The following is a 17,248-nucleotide window of genomic DNA, read 5'->3' on the forward strand; positions in this document are numbered from 1 at the left end:
GGGGGGAAAAAGGGGACATCTGTAATACTTTCAAGATAATTTTTAAAAAACTCTATTAAAGGATGTAAATTGTCCAAATGCCTGCTGAAACTACCTGCCAACATACACATAGTATGTAAGCATACAGATACTCTCAAATCACCACAAAAATATTCAAACTGTCAGTCTGTAAAATTGACAGATTCATTACCACTTCTATTTCTAAGCAATATATGTCATCACCGACTAGCCAACAGAAGTGCTCATTATTGACCAATTTTATGCCAATTCCTATCTGGGGAGAGATATAAATGAAAGGAAAAAAGGGAAACATCAAATTCTTGGCAAAATAATACCTTCCAGTCATAAGAGACAGCAGTTTTAAGGTAAAAGAACCAAGAGTTAGGAAAAAGTCACCATAAATACGGTGAAGCCATCTCTTTGGTCATATATATAACCATTTGTTTTACTTACCTATTTACTATCAGAAACAGAAATTCCATGCCACTTAACCCTACAAATGCTGAGAAACAGAAACAAAAGTATATAAATTGATTAAACTTATTTGCTCATGGCAGATCAATCTTCCAGGTTTAATTTCTACCTCTCAAATATTGAGAAAACTGCTAAATTTTAACTACTTAATCAAAACAAACATTTATTTTATCCAGCATAAAACTAGATGAAGATGCTCAGGGGTATTTTATGGCAAGTAAAAATGAAAATTAAAGTGGGATTATTTTTACCCATTCTGACGAAGTAACATTTGTGGAACACTTAATTCATCTTCAGAACAATTTCAATTAAATACCATTATCATCCACATTTTGCAGATAAGAAAAAAGTTACTTTACCTGAAGGTAAAGTAATCTACCCAAGGTTGCACAGCTAATAAGACAGAACCAGGATTTGAACCTTAGCAGTCTGAAGAGTCTTTCACTATACTACAGTTGCCTTAGAGAAAACTTTAAGACAACTAGTTACATACTATTTAAGGAGTATTATAAATCTCACCAAGCCAAATGATCTCTAGTCCCAGTTCTTCCTAGAGTGGCTAATAATTCAGAAAAACTGGATATAGAATATAGCCACCAGATAAAAACTAGGGTCCCCAGGGAAGAAGTCAATTCAGCTCTGCAATAATTTTTAAAAATTTTTTTATTTTATTTTTTATTTTTTTATTTTATTTTTTTAGAGAGGTAAGGAGAGGGAGGGAGGGAGGGAGGGAGAGAGAGAGAGAGAAACATTGATGTGAGAGCAACACATGCAGGCTGTCTCCTGCATGCCCCCTTACCGGGGATCCAGCCCACAACCCAGGCACGTGCCCTAACCAGGAAAAACCGGCAACTTTTAGATGCACAGGAAAACGCCCAACCAAGCCACCCTGGCAATAATTTTTATCCTAGGGCCACGGTATAGCTAATTTTCAGTTAAAATACATATAAATTCACTGTAGTATATGCAATAAATTTTACCCTCTATCACAAAGCATTTCTCCTAATCTGAATTATTTTGTCTGCAAGCTCCACGGTGGCAGTGACCTTGTTTATGATGTACTGCTCTCTAGTACCCTGAACAGTGACTAGAACACAGGAGGCCAAAAATAAAATCTGTAGAATGAATCAGTGTATGAATACATACTAAGAGTGTTTCTCAAACTTTACTGTGCAAAAGAATCATCTATGGATCTTGATAAAATGCAGATTCGGATTCAATATCCAGTTATAGGGTCAGAAAGTTTATATTCTAACAAGCCCCTGGATAAAGAAGTTTTCTGTTGATGTGGAGCTCATACTTTATTTAGCATTTAAATAATATAAACAGTCCTCAAAGAACTGAGCCACTTTACTTCAAATTGGTTAACTGATAAAGCCAGCGGCTAACTATACAAATGTCCTTAAACCCTCAAATATCAATATTAAATATCAAAATAACCCTTTTCAGAAAAAGGTGCCTTTTAAATTCTACGGTGCATTGTCAAGCAGCAAACCATTTGTTACTTTCAAATGAAAATGACCACAAGACTAAGATGAGACTTATCTTTCATAAATATATATAAAAGCAGCAGATCACATATGGGGTTTATGTACCAGATTCTATTCTAAGGCTTTACATTAACTGTCAATCCTCTTAACAATCCTATGAGATAGACTTTAATATTATCCTCATATCAGTATTATCCTCAATTTATAGATAAGAAAACTGAGAAACAGAGGTTAAAAAACTTGCTCAAGGTCATACAATTAGAAAGTGGCTCAGCCTGAGCAGGCAGCCTAGCACAAGAGTCCATGTTCTTAACCACTCTTTTACATAACCTTGTATATAAATGTACCTTATCATTATTACTCAACCACTGCTCTCCTATTTTTTTCCTTCCCCCAACTCAAAAGGCTAGAATAATTCTTACCTTGCTCAACTGCAAATTTTGTAAATTCTATAAATTTACATTTCCCATAGCCAATTCAACAAATATTTTAGTACCAACTTAAGTACACTATGTTGCTCTGTCGATAAGGGAAAAAGTGCCAATAAACACACATTCAGCAAATCTCTGATCTCCTTTGAAAAATAATCATTAAAAACTGGGACATTTTTGAAAATGAAACGTGGTGAGATATCTGTTCCAGAACAGATATACTGTGTATACTGTGACTGTCCAGGACAAAATGGGAAGTATGGTCTCCCTACTTGTTTTGTAGTTTGCAGTATCTAGTGGTATGAAACACTAGCAAACTAGCTCAGCTGGTGTGGCTCAGCTGGTTGAGTGTTGTCCCACGCACCAAGAGGTCACCAGTACGATTCCTGGTCAGGGCACATGCCTGGGTTGTGGGCTTGATCCCCAGTAGGGGGCATGCAGGAGGCAGCCAATTGATGACTCTCATTGATGTTTCTATCTCTCTCCCCCCTCTCTCTATAAAATCAATAAAAACATATTTTTTTTTTTAAAAAGAAACATTAGCAAACTATGTGCTACACAAACCCTGATTACTCCTGACTTTTCTGCCCTGACACAGAAAATGTTTTTCTCAATAACATATATACCAAATTAAACTTACCACCTCATCTTTGGAATCTGGCTTTACACCTACAGTTCATACCCTACCCCTAGTAATATTCATCTAAAGCACTCCTCTGTCTTTGGTTTAGAGCCAGCAATATATACATACAGAGATAGTTTCTGAACCAAAGATTGGTTCAAATGGTCTGACAAAGCAACAGAAAAGGGAGAAAACATGAATATGTGATATTCAATAGTTTCTTTTTATTGCATTTACTTAATGCTTATACGTTAGAAAAAGTATTTTTTCCAAAAGAGGAAATATAAAGTGCCTATTTGCATTTTATCATTTGTATTCCTTTAAATCTTGCATGAAATGAGTCTGTATTTTAACATACTAAAGTCTTCATTCTTGTTTCATTTTTTTAAAATTGATTTTAGAGAAAGAGGAAGGGAGAGAGAGAAACATCAATTTGTTGTTCCACTTAGTTATGCATTCATTGGTTGTTTCTTGTATGTGCCCTGACCAGGGATCAAACCTGCAATCTTGGCGTATCAGGACAACACACTAACCAACTGAGCTACTGGGCCAGAACTTCATTCTTTTTTTTTAAAGTTTTATTTGTCCAATTAAAACTATACTCTTAAACTATAAATTTTTTTTAAAAATAAGGTAATTAATTACCCTGCTTGCTTTATCCGAATCAAAGCAAATTAGTAACAAGTCTGGAATTAGAACTCAAAAAGTTACATATCTCTTAAATCAATACTATTTCACAGTAGTTATTACAATTACTGGTGGTGCTATCATGTAGTTTTGATAAACTTACCAGAAATATTTAAAGCACAAATTTCAGTCATTTTGGAAGGCAACTACTTATATACTAGACAGTTTACATTACAATAGTTACTGTAATAAAATTACAGTGTCTGTCAAGCCCTTACCTAATTATACTATGTTACAAGGTTTACTTAATACATAAACATGAAGACAAACAAACTCTGTCAGAAGAAATTATTAATCTCAAATTATAGGCAGGAACTTGAGGCTCAAAAAAGTCCTCACTCGCCAGGCCAGGCGTGGCTCAGCAGTTGAGCATTGACCTAGGACCCAAGCGGTTGAGGTGCGATTCCCAGTCAGGGCACATGCCTGGGTTGCGGGCTCAATCCCCAGTAGGGGGCATGCAGGAGGCAGCCAATCAGTGACTCTCATCATTGATGTTTCTCTCCCTCTCTCTCTCCCTCTCCCTTCCTCTCTTTGAAATCAATAAAGATATATTTAAAAAAAAAAAAAAGTCCTCACTTGCCTCAGGTCATACAGCTAATATTTGAACCCAGATTTCCAAAACCCTTACAGAAAATCACAATACATTAACACATCAATACAAAAGTTTACAATGTTTTCCAGAAGACTAAAAAACCTTCCTCAAAAATTAAACTTTAAACAGGCGTTAAGCAAAACACAGACAATAGGAACGATAAATTAAAAGGCTGTCAACACTATCAGAGCTAGTCATTTTAAATTTTCACTTAAGGATATACAAAGAGGAGGTTAGAAGCCAGCCAGTGTGGCTCAGTGGTTGAGTGCTGACCTATGAACCAGGAGATCACAGTTTAATTCCCCAGTGAGGGCACACGCCCAGGTTTCAGGCTCAATCCCCAGTAGAGGGTGTGCAGGAAGCAATCAATGACTCTCATCATTGATGTTGCTCTCTCCCTCTCCCTTCCTCTCTCTGAAGTCAATAAAGACATAAAAAAAAAAAAAAAAAAAAAAGGTGTTCTTTTTTTTTTTACTTCAAATTGAAAACTGAATTAGTTTCTCAACTTCCTCTACTTTCCACTCCTCTGTAATACAGACTCAGACCCCATTCTAACTAGAGGGTCAAAATCTTTTTTTAAAGCTCCTAGGTAGAAGACCAAATCACAATACATTAATACAAAAGTTTACAATGTTTTCACAAATTTCCCATGTCTGTACTAAGGATCACTTCCACTAACTGGGAAATAATATAAAGCTGGAATAACAAACGAAAACTGATACAAAATATTTCAGTATCAATTTTTAGTTTTTCACATATTGTACTTTGAAGCACCATGAGATACTTTTACATCTTTATGTTCAACTGAGCATTTTATTTTATTCCACTTTTCACACTTCAAAAATTTTTACTTTATTTTCAGTCCATTATATCTAAGAATATTTTTATTTAAAAATGTTTTATTCATTTTTAAATTCTGCATCAAATTGCAATAAATATTCCAAAATCAAATAGTTCAAGAATCACTCAGCTATTCGCTTATTTATAATTCTTCTTGAAAATTACTTCACAATTCGTTTAGGCACTTTCTTCTTTTCTAAGTCACTTTAAAAAAAAGGGGGAGCTCGGTTGGTTAAAGCGTTGTCTCAATACACCAAAGTTGCGGGGTTCAATCTCTGGTCAGGGCACATACAAGAATCAACCGATGAATGCATAAATAAGTGGAACAACAAGTCAATGTTTCTCTCTCTCAAATCAATTTTAAAAAATTAAATAAAATAATCATTTCTAGCCAGTGCTATCTAATAACTTTTTATAAATAATTATTTAAGCTAATGGAGAAAAACTGAGTGCTATACATAGGCATACTACCTATAATTACTGTAATATAAAATTAATGAAAAATTATCTAGGTAAATATTCCACTATTTTCAGACACTAAGGCTAACCTAAATGTAAAATGTTATCACCTAAAAAGAGCAGAAAACACTGGAAGTCAGGTAAACTACTTTTAAAATTATGTAATATCTGGGGGGAGGGGAGAATGGGGAGTTGATTAATGTGTATAGTTTCAGTTTTGCAAGATGAAGAGTCCTGGACATGGATGGTGGTGACAGTTGCACAACCATGTAAATGTACTTAATACCACTGAACTACACACTTAAAACAATGAAGATGATATATTTTATGTTATGCGTATTTTGCCATAATTAAATACAATTTTTAAAAGTTATGTGAGAGTCATCAAAGCATCTTAGGGTGCATAAAACTCTCTGCTATCTAAGTAAGTAGTTTTAAGTTGTCATTTACAGGGAAAATCATAAACAGACAGAAATCCTATTAAAAAACAAACAAACAAAACATCACCAAACAACTACAGCAGACATAACTGGCTGAAAATATGGGGGGGGGGGGGATGATCTTAAAAATGAAAAAAATATTAGCAAGCATAAAAAAACATGAAAAACTTGCAAACTGTCTCCTTGGTGCTCAAAAATTTAAATAACTCACTAGTAGCCAGAATAAGGGAGCTGTTTCAGACTTACAGAATTTGTTTAACAATTTATGTTGTAACATGCTTGACAATTTTGTGAATTACCCAAATATTTTTACCTCTTCCCAGAGAGCTACTGTATGTGTCTCCTTCAAAACAGAGGAGAGAAAAAAACCTACTTTATTCAATATAGCCATTTGTCTGCAAGATCAAGTTAAAAAAAAGTGACATCTAGATATTATTTAAAATAAATATACATTCCTCTCAAGTGCACATGGGTCATTCTCAAAGATAAACTACATGTTAGGACACAAAACCAGTTTCTACAAGTTTAAGAGGATTGAAATCATATCAAGCACCTCAGATCACAAGAGCATGAAATTAGAAATCAACTACAGTAAAAACACTCAATATTCAAACACATGGAGGCTAAATAGCATGTTATTAAACAATAAATGGGTTACCAATAAGATCAAGAAAGAAATCAAAAACTTCCTGGAAACAAATGAAAATGAAAACACAACCACCCAAAATCTATGGGACATAGCAAAAGCAGTCGTAAGAGGGAAGTTCACAGCACACTGCAGGTCTATCTCAAAAAGCAAGAAAAATTTTTAGTAAAGTATCTAACCCTACAACTTAAAGAATTAGAAAGCTTCCCTGTGAGGCTGTCCAGACCAGGGCTTTTGTTTGCTGGGATTTTTTTTTTATTACTGCTTCGATTTCACCAGTTGTTATTGGCCTGTTCAGGTTTTCTGATTCTTCCTCATTCAGTTTTACATGATCTCACTCATATGTGGAATCTAATAAAATAGACTGAGGAACAAAATAGATCCAGAGACATAGAAGCATGCAACAAACTGATGAATCTCAGTGGGAAGGGAGTGGGTGGGGAGAGATTACTCAAAGAACTTATATGCATAACCCATGGACACAGACAATAGTGAAGGCCTGGGGGGGGGGGCATGGATGCAGGGTGGAGGGGATCAATGGGAAAAAAAGGGTTTATCTGTAATACTTTCAACAAAAGATAAATTTAAAAATATATAAATAAAATCTGTACCCAGGATAAAAACAAACAAACAAAAAACTTAAAATAGGATTCCTGCTGGGCCAGCATGGCTCAGAGGTTGTGCATGGACCTATGATCCAGGAGATAGAGGTTAGATTCCCGGCCAATCCCCAGTAGGGGGCGTGCAGGAGGCAGCCGATCAATGACTCTCATCAATGATATTTCTCTCTCCCTCTCCCTTCCTCTCTCTGAAATCAATAAAGATATATTTAAAAATAAATAAACTAAAATAATATAAAATAGAATTCTTTGCCTGTCTATTTGAAGCAAAAAAATCTAAGTGTTTTAGAGTTCTCATTGCAGCTTAAACATTCACTGGCTTTATAATCTTGGGTAAGTTCCTTAAATTCTCTGTGCCTTAGTTTCTTTATGTCTAAAATAGAGATAATAATGCCACCTACTTCATAAGTAGGCTTGAATAGATGTATATACATGCATAAATGCAAAAACACTTAGCAGGCCTGATACATAGTAACAAAATACATGTGCATACCACTATTATGCTATTGCTGTTATAATTACTATTATCTATCCCACTGATTCATTATAAATTAGTAAGCTGGAGTCTCTCCAGAAAAATGCACTCAGTAAAAGATTTTGAACACAACTGCAGAGGACTCATAGATCCCAGATTAGAGAAGTCCAAAGATGATCCACATGCAAGTTGGTTTATAGTAAAGTGCTTCTTAACCTCTCCTGTGCCATGGATCTCTTCCCAAAATAACATTTTTAAGTATATGAAACACTAAGGCTCACAAAATTAACCAATTATATTTATCAAAGTATTTTAAAGTTTCTAATTTAGTAATAAATGTGCTTTATTAATGCATTAGATAACAAAATTTTTACATATAATAAAGAGTAATGGGCATAAACAATATTTCAAGATAGCTGTAAAAACTGTAATGATATGAAAATATTTCTCTTGTTGCATCCATTGAAATTTCAAGAATTTTCATTTCTATATTTCATTAGAAGCTAGTGAAAATAAACAGGAAATTTTTTCCCTTAACCAAGTTCATGGACTTCCTCAATTCTATCTAGGCACCCAGATTAAGAACGCTTGGCTTAGGAGAAAGTAAAAATAAGTTCTGGAGTGAGAGATTTATGTTCTAGAAGCCAGACTTCAGACTTTAGGCCCCACATTATTCACACCTGAGTGACCTTAGACATCTTCTGAACTTGGGGTTTTTTTTAGAACTCTTGTATCGTGAAGTTATAAGGATCAAATAATAGTTAACAAAATACCAAATGACCAGTGTTATTGTTTTTTTTTTTTTTACCGACTTATATATTCAGCCCATGTATTTAGTGACACGTTAATTTTCAATAAAACTCATTAGGAGAAAAATTTAAAACCACATACTGATTCACAAAGAAAACAACTAATGGAAACATTAGTTTTATGTTAACAGTTTAGTGAGAGCCATGATTTGTCATTAGAATGACCTGTTATCTAAACCTCAATTCCACTTCCTTACTTTTACTAAGTTACTAAGTTACTTAACCTCTCTACCTCTCATTGGTAAAACATTGCATTGTTTTAGATACAAGAGAGGATCTAACGTCAACACTCAATAAATGGAGCTATTATTAAAGTTCACATTTTAACAAAGCCAAAGGAATCAATATGGAACTCGAGTTTACTTTGGAATTATGTTGAAATAAAACTTCACAGTCCTTTTGCCTGGCAAAACACATACACGCTTAAATCTGCAGCATTTAAAGGGCATAAGTTCCTAACACAAACTGGCATTGCTTAAAATTATTCTGCCCAAAGAAAAACGAGTATAAAAATCGGTCAAAAGAATGGGTTCAAGTAATTTTAAAACTTTCCATGCTTCACCTGGAATATTCCAATGAATGTTTATTATCAATACTGGACATACTATAAGGTCAATTTAGAACTCAAGATCCCACATTTATCAGATACACTTATTAGATAAAAAGTGAGTGTGTGTTATTTCTTTTACACAGAGTATTACAGAATAAGATCCCTCCCTTCCCCCGAAAAGACTCGCCATAGACTGGCCGATTCATTATACAACCTGTAAATTCCTTCCCTCATTGAAAAGATTCTTTTTATGGGCATAGTTAACAAGTGCCAAGTTGCGAAGTTGCAGCTTTGCTGGTTTGACGTTTTCACAATGCAAGAACAGTATGATCTGGAATCTACTCAAAGCTTTAGCCAGGCAGTCAGCTGATGCTCACTGCACACAAGAAAAAGACAGAAATAAGAGAAATTAAACCTCGTATATTTGTGTAATGCAGGTACCCACTACCTAAAATTAAAAGAGGCCAACAGCTGGCGTTCCAATTACAAGTAAAAAAAAAAAAGTATTTATATTAAGTAACAATACAAAAACTGGCTTTCCCCGGACTTAGGTTTCTCTCATTCCTGGAATCTTCCTTGCAAAGGGCTTTTATCGGTTCAAAAACCCAAGCCCTCATGTCGGAGCCGCTGCTTGAGTAACTTTTACAAAAGGTCAAAGCGGTGCCTTTCAAACCTTCCAAATCCTATTGGCTTCTCCTCCGCTCACAGTAACTCACTTTCCACCCACAGAACGTTCCAGAGACCAAAGGACGGGAACCAAACAAAATTCGGTGGGGGTTGCTAAAAAGAGGCTTTCAACTTTCTTTTCAGACACACTTACCGAATTTCACCTTCCTCGCTCCGCGGCCCCACAAGTTGCTCGCCTGTCTCCCAGAGGGCCCCGCGAGCCTCGCTTCAACCCCAGAACGCGCCCACCTGATTCCCCTTTTCTCCGCAGACTCCGCCCCACGCACTCCTCCCCCGCCGCGCGCCTGTTTGCCTCCTTCAGGAGCCCCATATGGGACACTTTCCCCTTCCTCTGATCCTCACGCCGCACCAGACAAGGCTTGATTCTCCGCCTTCGATGTTCCCCTACTCCGGCCCTCACCTCCCATAGCTTCCTAAAGTGTGAGCGCGCTGAACTGGAGCCGCGGGCCTGCGCGGCCCAGGTGCTGTGTCAGCCTATGTGCCGGTTCCGCGGCGTGTACGGCCTGGAAAGTCACATGGCGGTGGGACCGGCCGGCGCCTCCACACTCCTGCTCTCTTCAGGGCAGGACGAGATTACCCAGTCCACTCACCTCCACGAAGAGCAACATGTCTTCCCCCGTTTGGCCCAATCGTTCTCGCCGCTGCTACTCCCACTGGCTTCCAGGCCCAAGCCCCAAACGGTAGGATAAGGACACTCGCCTGGCCCCACCACCCGGCAGTGCACCCGGCTCCTCCCCCGCCGTCAGCCGCGGAGGCCTGACCCGCCCAGTCCCACCTCCCGAGCAAAAGCAACTGTTTCCTGTCCTGAAGAACAATTGCTTCCGGGAGGAGAGAAAATCCTCGGCGCCCTCGGCTTCTGCTCCACCTTTTCCAGAAGCAGTGTGGGATGTACTATCCGCGGTCCTACGGGCAGGAGGGAAGCGGCCGAGGGCGGCGCCATTCTGTGCTACGGAGGGGTGCGAAAATCTTACTGCGTTTCATCCGTTGCCAAACGGGTTGCTACCACGGCCAAAATTTCGCAGTTTTCGTAGCTCAAAGTCTAGATCTGAGCAAAAGTCGAGCTTGTGCGAAGTGTCCTGGTTCTTTTTCTTTCGTGTGTGTGTGTGTGTGTGTGTGTGTGTGCGTGTGTGTGCGCGCGTGCGCGTGTGCGTGTGCGCGCTCGAAGTGCCGAAAAGGTGGTGGCTCACGGAAAAAAAGTAGAGAAGAAAAAAAAAGCAGTAATAGTAAATATATTAATAGCAGCGGCTGTATTCACTGCTTACTATGTGTTTGGCCCTAGTCTAAGTATTTTATGGTAATTAATCTTAAAACCATTATATGCAATAAATACTATTATCCCCATTTTACAGTTGAAGAAGCCCTCTGGGAGGCGGGGTTCACTTAGACACACCTTCAACGAACTTTGTCCTTGTTAGCTTGAATCAGATACCCGCTTAACACAAAGCTACTTTATAATACTTAGTCTAGATAGCTTCTTGTCCTGCCATCAATTCAAATGGAATTTTAAATATATATATTTTTTTGGAGTTTAAAGTGAAAGTAAGTTTATTAGTGAAGCAGTGAGACTCCACAGGCAGAGCGGTCAAAACAAAACAAAAATTTTTTAAATTATCTTTATAATTGTCTGATTATTCAAATTCCTTATTATCTTACTATCCTTCCCTCATCAATCCCACTTCCATATCCTAGTCCAGGCACTCATCTTTTGAAATAATCATGTCTTGATCTTTTCCAGTGGGTTTTTTTCCATTCTATTATTTATAAAATCTTCCTAAAGTGAAGGTTTCATTTTCACCAAACTGCTGTTACTTGCTTTCAAGATGGTTCCAATCCTATGTAATCCTCCTTACTTTACCTCAAACGAATTTCCTTACTTTTCACTTAGATACCAAATTAATTCCCCCATCTAATTGCTGATATTTGTGTCTCATACTCTTCCTAATCTGATCATCAGTGAGTTCAACATTACATCATCTCAATCAAACCAATCTCCTCACTTTCCCCCCCCCTAAAATACAAGCTCAGCACTCACCTCCAAAGCCATGGCTCAAAGTGTCTTCCCTATCTGGAAAGCCTTCATTTATCAATCAACCTTCTCTCTCCATAAGGTTTTCCCAAAGACTGCACTCCCCACAGTTCTCTTCTTCATGTCCCTTGTTAGCACTTGAATATTATATTCTATCTTGTTATTTTCTTTTTTCTGTTTCTTTACAGGTACCCTATCATATTCTTCACAGTCTAGGATAATGGTAATCTCATAGTAGTGTCTCAACAAATGCTTTTCAAATTGAAAAGGAAGGAGAGAGTTTTAAATTTGCTTTAAAAAGTCTTCATTTCCAGTTGCTGATGAATTCCATGCTGCATAAAAAATATGAGAGCACAATAACGCCAAATTAGTTTAGTTGACAAGCATGTTGGCTGCTTTGTGAATGCCTATTGGAGTAAGCATTGTAAAAAAGTCAAGAGAAATAAAAGCAATTTAAGGATCTCACAATGTAATATTATTATCAACAAAGTACTTAAACAAGTTAATTGATGACAAGAAATGCAAGATAATGATGGATATTTTAATCAAACCTTACATTTATAGAAATAATTTAATTGTCCTTTCATAAAACATTTTGAACTTCCTTGAATAAATACAATTAATTGTTATTTACAGAAAAGGAGGGAGTAATGTTTTATGACTAGGGGCAGGGTGGGCAGTTTAACAATAAAAGAAAGTATTCTGAGGCTAGAAAAGTTTCCTTAAGGAGAGAAATCTGAAACTATAATAGATACCCAAATTTAGATGGTTTCTGTAGAGAAACTGAGAAAAAATATACCAAATGTTAGAAAAAGAAAACTAAGTACAGCATCTGGTTTTGAGTTCATCTCTGTAGGTAAAGACAAATAATAGTTACACTTCAATGAGATAAATACTCTTAATAGAAAGTTTAAAAAGTGACTTGGGAAAACAAAGGAAGTAACTTAGACAACAGATCCTAAAGAGAAGGAAAAATATCTGATTTGCTCTCTGTATGTTGATATTTTTAAAACTACTTTCTGATCCTCTGCCTCCCTTTCTCTGAAGGCCTGCAACATATCAATTGTTAAACTTTACCGGTTTACAACAAGGACTCAACATAGGCCTAAATTTACAATAAGTTTACAGTAAGGACTCAAGATAGGACGTTCTTATTGAGAAATTAAGTTATACATCCACAACTTGTATAAAATCTAAAACCTACAAAATGATATTATATAGTTTATGAATACATACACCTGTAGTAAAACTACATAAACATAGACTAATCATAAATACATCAAATTCATGATAGCCATTGCCTCTAAAAAGGGACAGAGGGGAAGGAAGGAATCTGGGGAGAACACCAACTTTATATCTAATGTTTTCTTTTAAAAATACCTGAAGCAGACATGACAAAATGTTAATATTTGTTCATTTTAGGTGATAGGCACATGGCTATAATATATTACTTTCTGTACTTTTTCATATTTTTTGAATTAAAAAATAAGAAAGCTACACAGCCAACAAAACCATCATTTAATTTCTCCAGCCTTCTAAATCCTTTCACATCCTCTGCAATCAAATGAACTGCCCAAAGTTCTCTTTCAGTTATAAAGTAGCCTCTAGCATTTCCTTCAATTTCTGGAGCCAACTATGGAACTTCAAAGCCTTCTTCAGTCAGATTCCTTGAAAAAACAGGTAACTAGGCAGTGCAAAGAGTACGACCATCATTCAAGTAATATCTTCTAAGTTACTACATGTCTGGGAAAAGATGAGGGGCAGCTGAGGAAGTTGTAACACAATTATTCCATTACAAGCTTAAATATTCTTAAACAAAATTTCAAGAAGAGAGAAGAACCAGGAGTTACATTTGATATACTGGATCTTGAGCTCTAACACCTAGATTCTAACACCTCCTTGAAGCAGGGGTATATTTTCTATTTATCGTTCCTGTTGTCTATTCTTTCCTACCCTCCCTCCCCCCTTCACCCTTCTACCATCACAGCATATAGAATGCCTAGTTCTCTGCATATAGTAAGCACTCTTTAAATGTTTGAGTCAATGATAATGCCATAACGGGTCTATTATGACATCACCAGGACCAGAACACCATGGCTAGCAACAAATTAGTAGCAGGGTAAACCACAATTTCTGAGAGCAGGAAAGACTTCTAGCTTCCTTGTGGGCATGTTTATTAGTATTTGCCTATATTCTGTGAAAAAAAAGAAGAAATAAAAGAAAATCACTCAACTTTATCAAAATGGAAAATAAGATAGACAATGAACATGAATCAGAAAATGAAGTTATGGATTACACCATCATGTCCAAAAAAGGCATTGATACATCAGAGATCCCTATGCTTGAGATCCCTGACTCAATACAGCAAGTCATCTCTAGGATTGAGCAAGCACAGTTTTTTCGAGCCAGACAGGTAGGTAGTTTGTGAGAAGTTTATAGTTGCAACTTTTTTTCTTTAACTTTCCATGATCAGTTACATTTTTTTTTTTTTAACTCACTTTATTTGCAAGGTATTTGACTGTGTTTAGGTAACTTTGATTTCAAATGACAATTTCACCTGACTCTCTGGATTAACAAACTCCAACTTTATATTAATCTCTTTCACTTTCATGTCAGAATTAATTGAGCTTTTTAAGAAATAAATCACGTGCTATTGAATGATCAAGGTTCAAAGACAAATTGAAATCTATAGCTAATTTTGATATCTGATTTTAGTCAATAGTTTTTATTTGTTCTTGACTGATCAAATAGCTATTAGCAGTGATTAGTCCTCATAGATTTTCTTTGTACATTCTTTGGGATTTAAGACAGATACAATCCTGTCATATGCTAATAGAGGCAGTTTTATTTTCTCCTTTCATATCTGTGTGCATTTAAACTTTGTCCTTGATGTACTGAGTAAGCTAGGACCTCCAGCATAAAGTTGAGTAGAAGTAATGAGGCATCCTTACTTTGTTCTTGATGTTAGGGAAAAGCATTTCTGTCTTCCACAACTAAGTATGATAGTAGCTGTATATATTTTATAATGCTCTTTATGAAGTTGGGGAAATTCCCTTCTTTTCCTAGTTTGCCTGGATTTTTAATTAGGAATAGATATTAGGGTGTGTTTTTTAATTTGATAAGTGTATATATTGTGAAATGACCACCAAAATACATCTTAGTTAACATCCATGACCATACATAGTTACAAATTTTTTTCTTGTGATGAGACCTTTTAATAATCACTCTCTTAGCAACATTCAAAATGCAATACAGTATTATTCACTATAGTCATCATGCTGTATATCATACCCACATGACTTATTAATATTAGGTTTTATCAAAAGCTTTTACTGCATCTAGTGGAAAAATTATGTGTTTTTTCTCTTTGAATCTGTTAATAGAGTAAATTACTTTGATTTATGAATGTTAAACTAACCTTGAATTTTTGGAATAAACCCCATTTATTCATAATGTAGCATGCAGTTTATCATCTTGTATTATTCAGTTTGCTAAAATTTTGCTAACAATTTATGTCCATGTTTATAATGTACATTAGTCTGTGTTTTTCTTGTAATGGCACCAGAGTAGTACTAACTTTTTAGACCCAAGTAGAATATTCTCTGTAATTTTCTATAAGAGTTTGTTGAAGAATTGGCATTTCCTGTTATATGTTTGGTAGAAACTGCCAATGTTTTGGTGAGGTAGGGAGAAAACCAATGGAACCATATAGATTTGGAGTTTAATTATGGGAAGGTTTTAGACTATAAATTTAATTTTTTAAAAATATCATAGGACTATTCAGGTTATCTTATTTCTTCTTCAGTGAGCTGTCACAATTTGTGTCTTTCAAGGAATTTGTCCATTGTATCTGAGTTGTTGAGTTTATTGGTTTAAAGTTGTTCATAGTAATCCCTCACTATCCTTTCATTATCTGTAGAATCTTTAATAATGTAACCTCTCATTTCTGATATTAGTAATTTGCCTTTTTTCCTCTGTCTCTTTTCCTTTGCTTATGTCTAAAGGTTTATTGATTTCTCTCTGTTTATTAGTCTATAGGTTTATCAATTTTATTGATCTCAAAGAATCAACTTTGGATTTTACTCTAATTGCTTTTCTGTTTTCTATTTTACTGATTTCCAAACTGATCTTTATTATTTCATTTACACTATTTACTTTGGGTATAATTTTCTTTTCTTTTTCCATTTTTTTTTTTTTTTAATCCTCACCCAAGGATATTTTTTCCACTGCTTTTCAGAGAGAGTGGGGGGTGGGGGACAGAGAGTGAGAGAGAAACATCGATGTGAGAAAGACACACTGATTGGTTGCCTCCCACTCTCGCACTGACCAGGGCTTGGGATCGAGCCTGCAACTGAGGTACATGTCCTTGGCTGGAATGGAACCCAGGACCCTTCAGTCCGTGGGCCAACACTCTAACCACTGAACCAAACCGGGTAGGGCTCTTTTCCAATTTCTTAAGGTAGAAGCTGAGTTCATTGATTTAAGAAATTTATTCTTTTGCAATAAGTGTTTTGTTCCATATATTTCCCTCTCTGCAAATAAAAATGCTCTGGTCTGCCTGGCTGGAGTGGGTCAGTGGTTGAGTGTCGACCCATGAACCAAGAGGTCCCTGGTTCAATTCCCAGTCAGGGAACATTCCTGGGTTTCAAATTTGGTCCCTGGTAGGCAGTGTGCAGGAGTAGCCAATTGATGTTTCTCTCTCATCGATGTTTCTATCTCTCTATCCCTCTCCCTTCCCCTCTCTCTAAAATCAATGAAAATATATTTTAAAATGCTCTATTTTTATTTTATTCAGTTTTCAATACTTTCCCTTTTGATATTTTTCTTTGACCCATGAGTTATTTAGAAGAGTGTTAGTCTCCAAATATTTGAAGATTTTAAAGTTTTATTTGTAATTCAGTTTTATTGGATTCAGAGAACTTATTGCATATGATCTGACTCCTTGTAAATTTCTTGAGATTTGTTTTATGGTTCAGAATATGGTCTCTATTGGTAAATGCTATGTATACACTTAAATACAATTTGTATTCTGTTGACGAATGAGTGGAGTACTCTATGAATAATGTTGATGTAAGAAACGTGAGAGAGAGACATTGATTTTGTTGTTCCACTTATTCATGCATTCATTTATTGACTTTCTAAAAAATTTATCTTTATTGTTGAAAGTATTACAGATACCCACCCCCCTTTTTTCCCCATTGATCCTCTCCACCCTGCATCCGCACCCCCCTGCCTCCGGCCTTCACAACACTACTTCTATGTCCGTGGGTTATGCATATATGCATATAAGTTCTTTGATTAATCTCTCCCCCCCCACACTCCCCCACCCTTCCCTTTGCACTGAAATTCATCAGTTTCTTCCATGTTTCTATGTCTCTGGATCAATTTTGTTCCTCAGTC

At 36.1% G+C, this 17,248-nt stretch overlaps 2 protein-coding genes across 14 annotated transcripts in view; one reads left to right on the forward strand and one right to left on the reverse strand.

The window, feature by feature from the left end:
* LARP4 (La ribonucleoprotein 4) overlaps positions 1–10,585 on the reverse strand; it is a 63,872-nt gene extending 53,287 nt beyond the window's left edge. For 4 of the 13 annotated variants that reach the window (XM_081127089.1, XM_081127087.1, XM_081127088.1 and 1 more), the window contains exon 1: positions 10,413–10,585. In XM_081127089.1, the coding sequence (XP_080983215.1) occupies positions 10,413–10,430 (18 nt within the window). In that variant the 5' untranslated portion in view covers positions 10,431–10,585. Of the gene's footprint in view, positions 1–453; positions 503–9,349; positions 9,512–9,955; positions 10,291–10,412 lie in introns of those variants that run through there. The other 9 variants (XM_081127091.1, XM_081127093.1, XM_081127090.1 and 6 more) reach the window with 9 other exon arrangements.
* A 3,505-nt stretch (positions 10,586–14,090) lies between these two features.
* Positions 14,091–17,248, forward strand: part of FAM186A (family with sequence similarity 186 member A) — a gene marked incomplete at both ends in the record, with an annotated part of 48,062 nt that continues 44,904 nt past the window's right edge. The window contains one exon of the mRNA XM_081127783.1: positions 14,091–14,261. Coding sequence (XP_080983909.1) covers positions 14,091–14,261 — 171 coding nt within the window. The remainder of the gene's footprint in view (positions 14,262–17,248) is intronic.

Source organism: Miniopterus schreibersii, assembly GCF_964146895.1.
Source record: "Miniopterus schreibersii genome assembly, chromosome: 2".
NCBI lineage: Eukaryota > Metazoa > Chordata > Mammalia > Chiroptera > Miniopteridae > Miniopterus > Miniopterus schreibersii.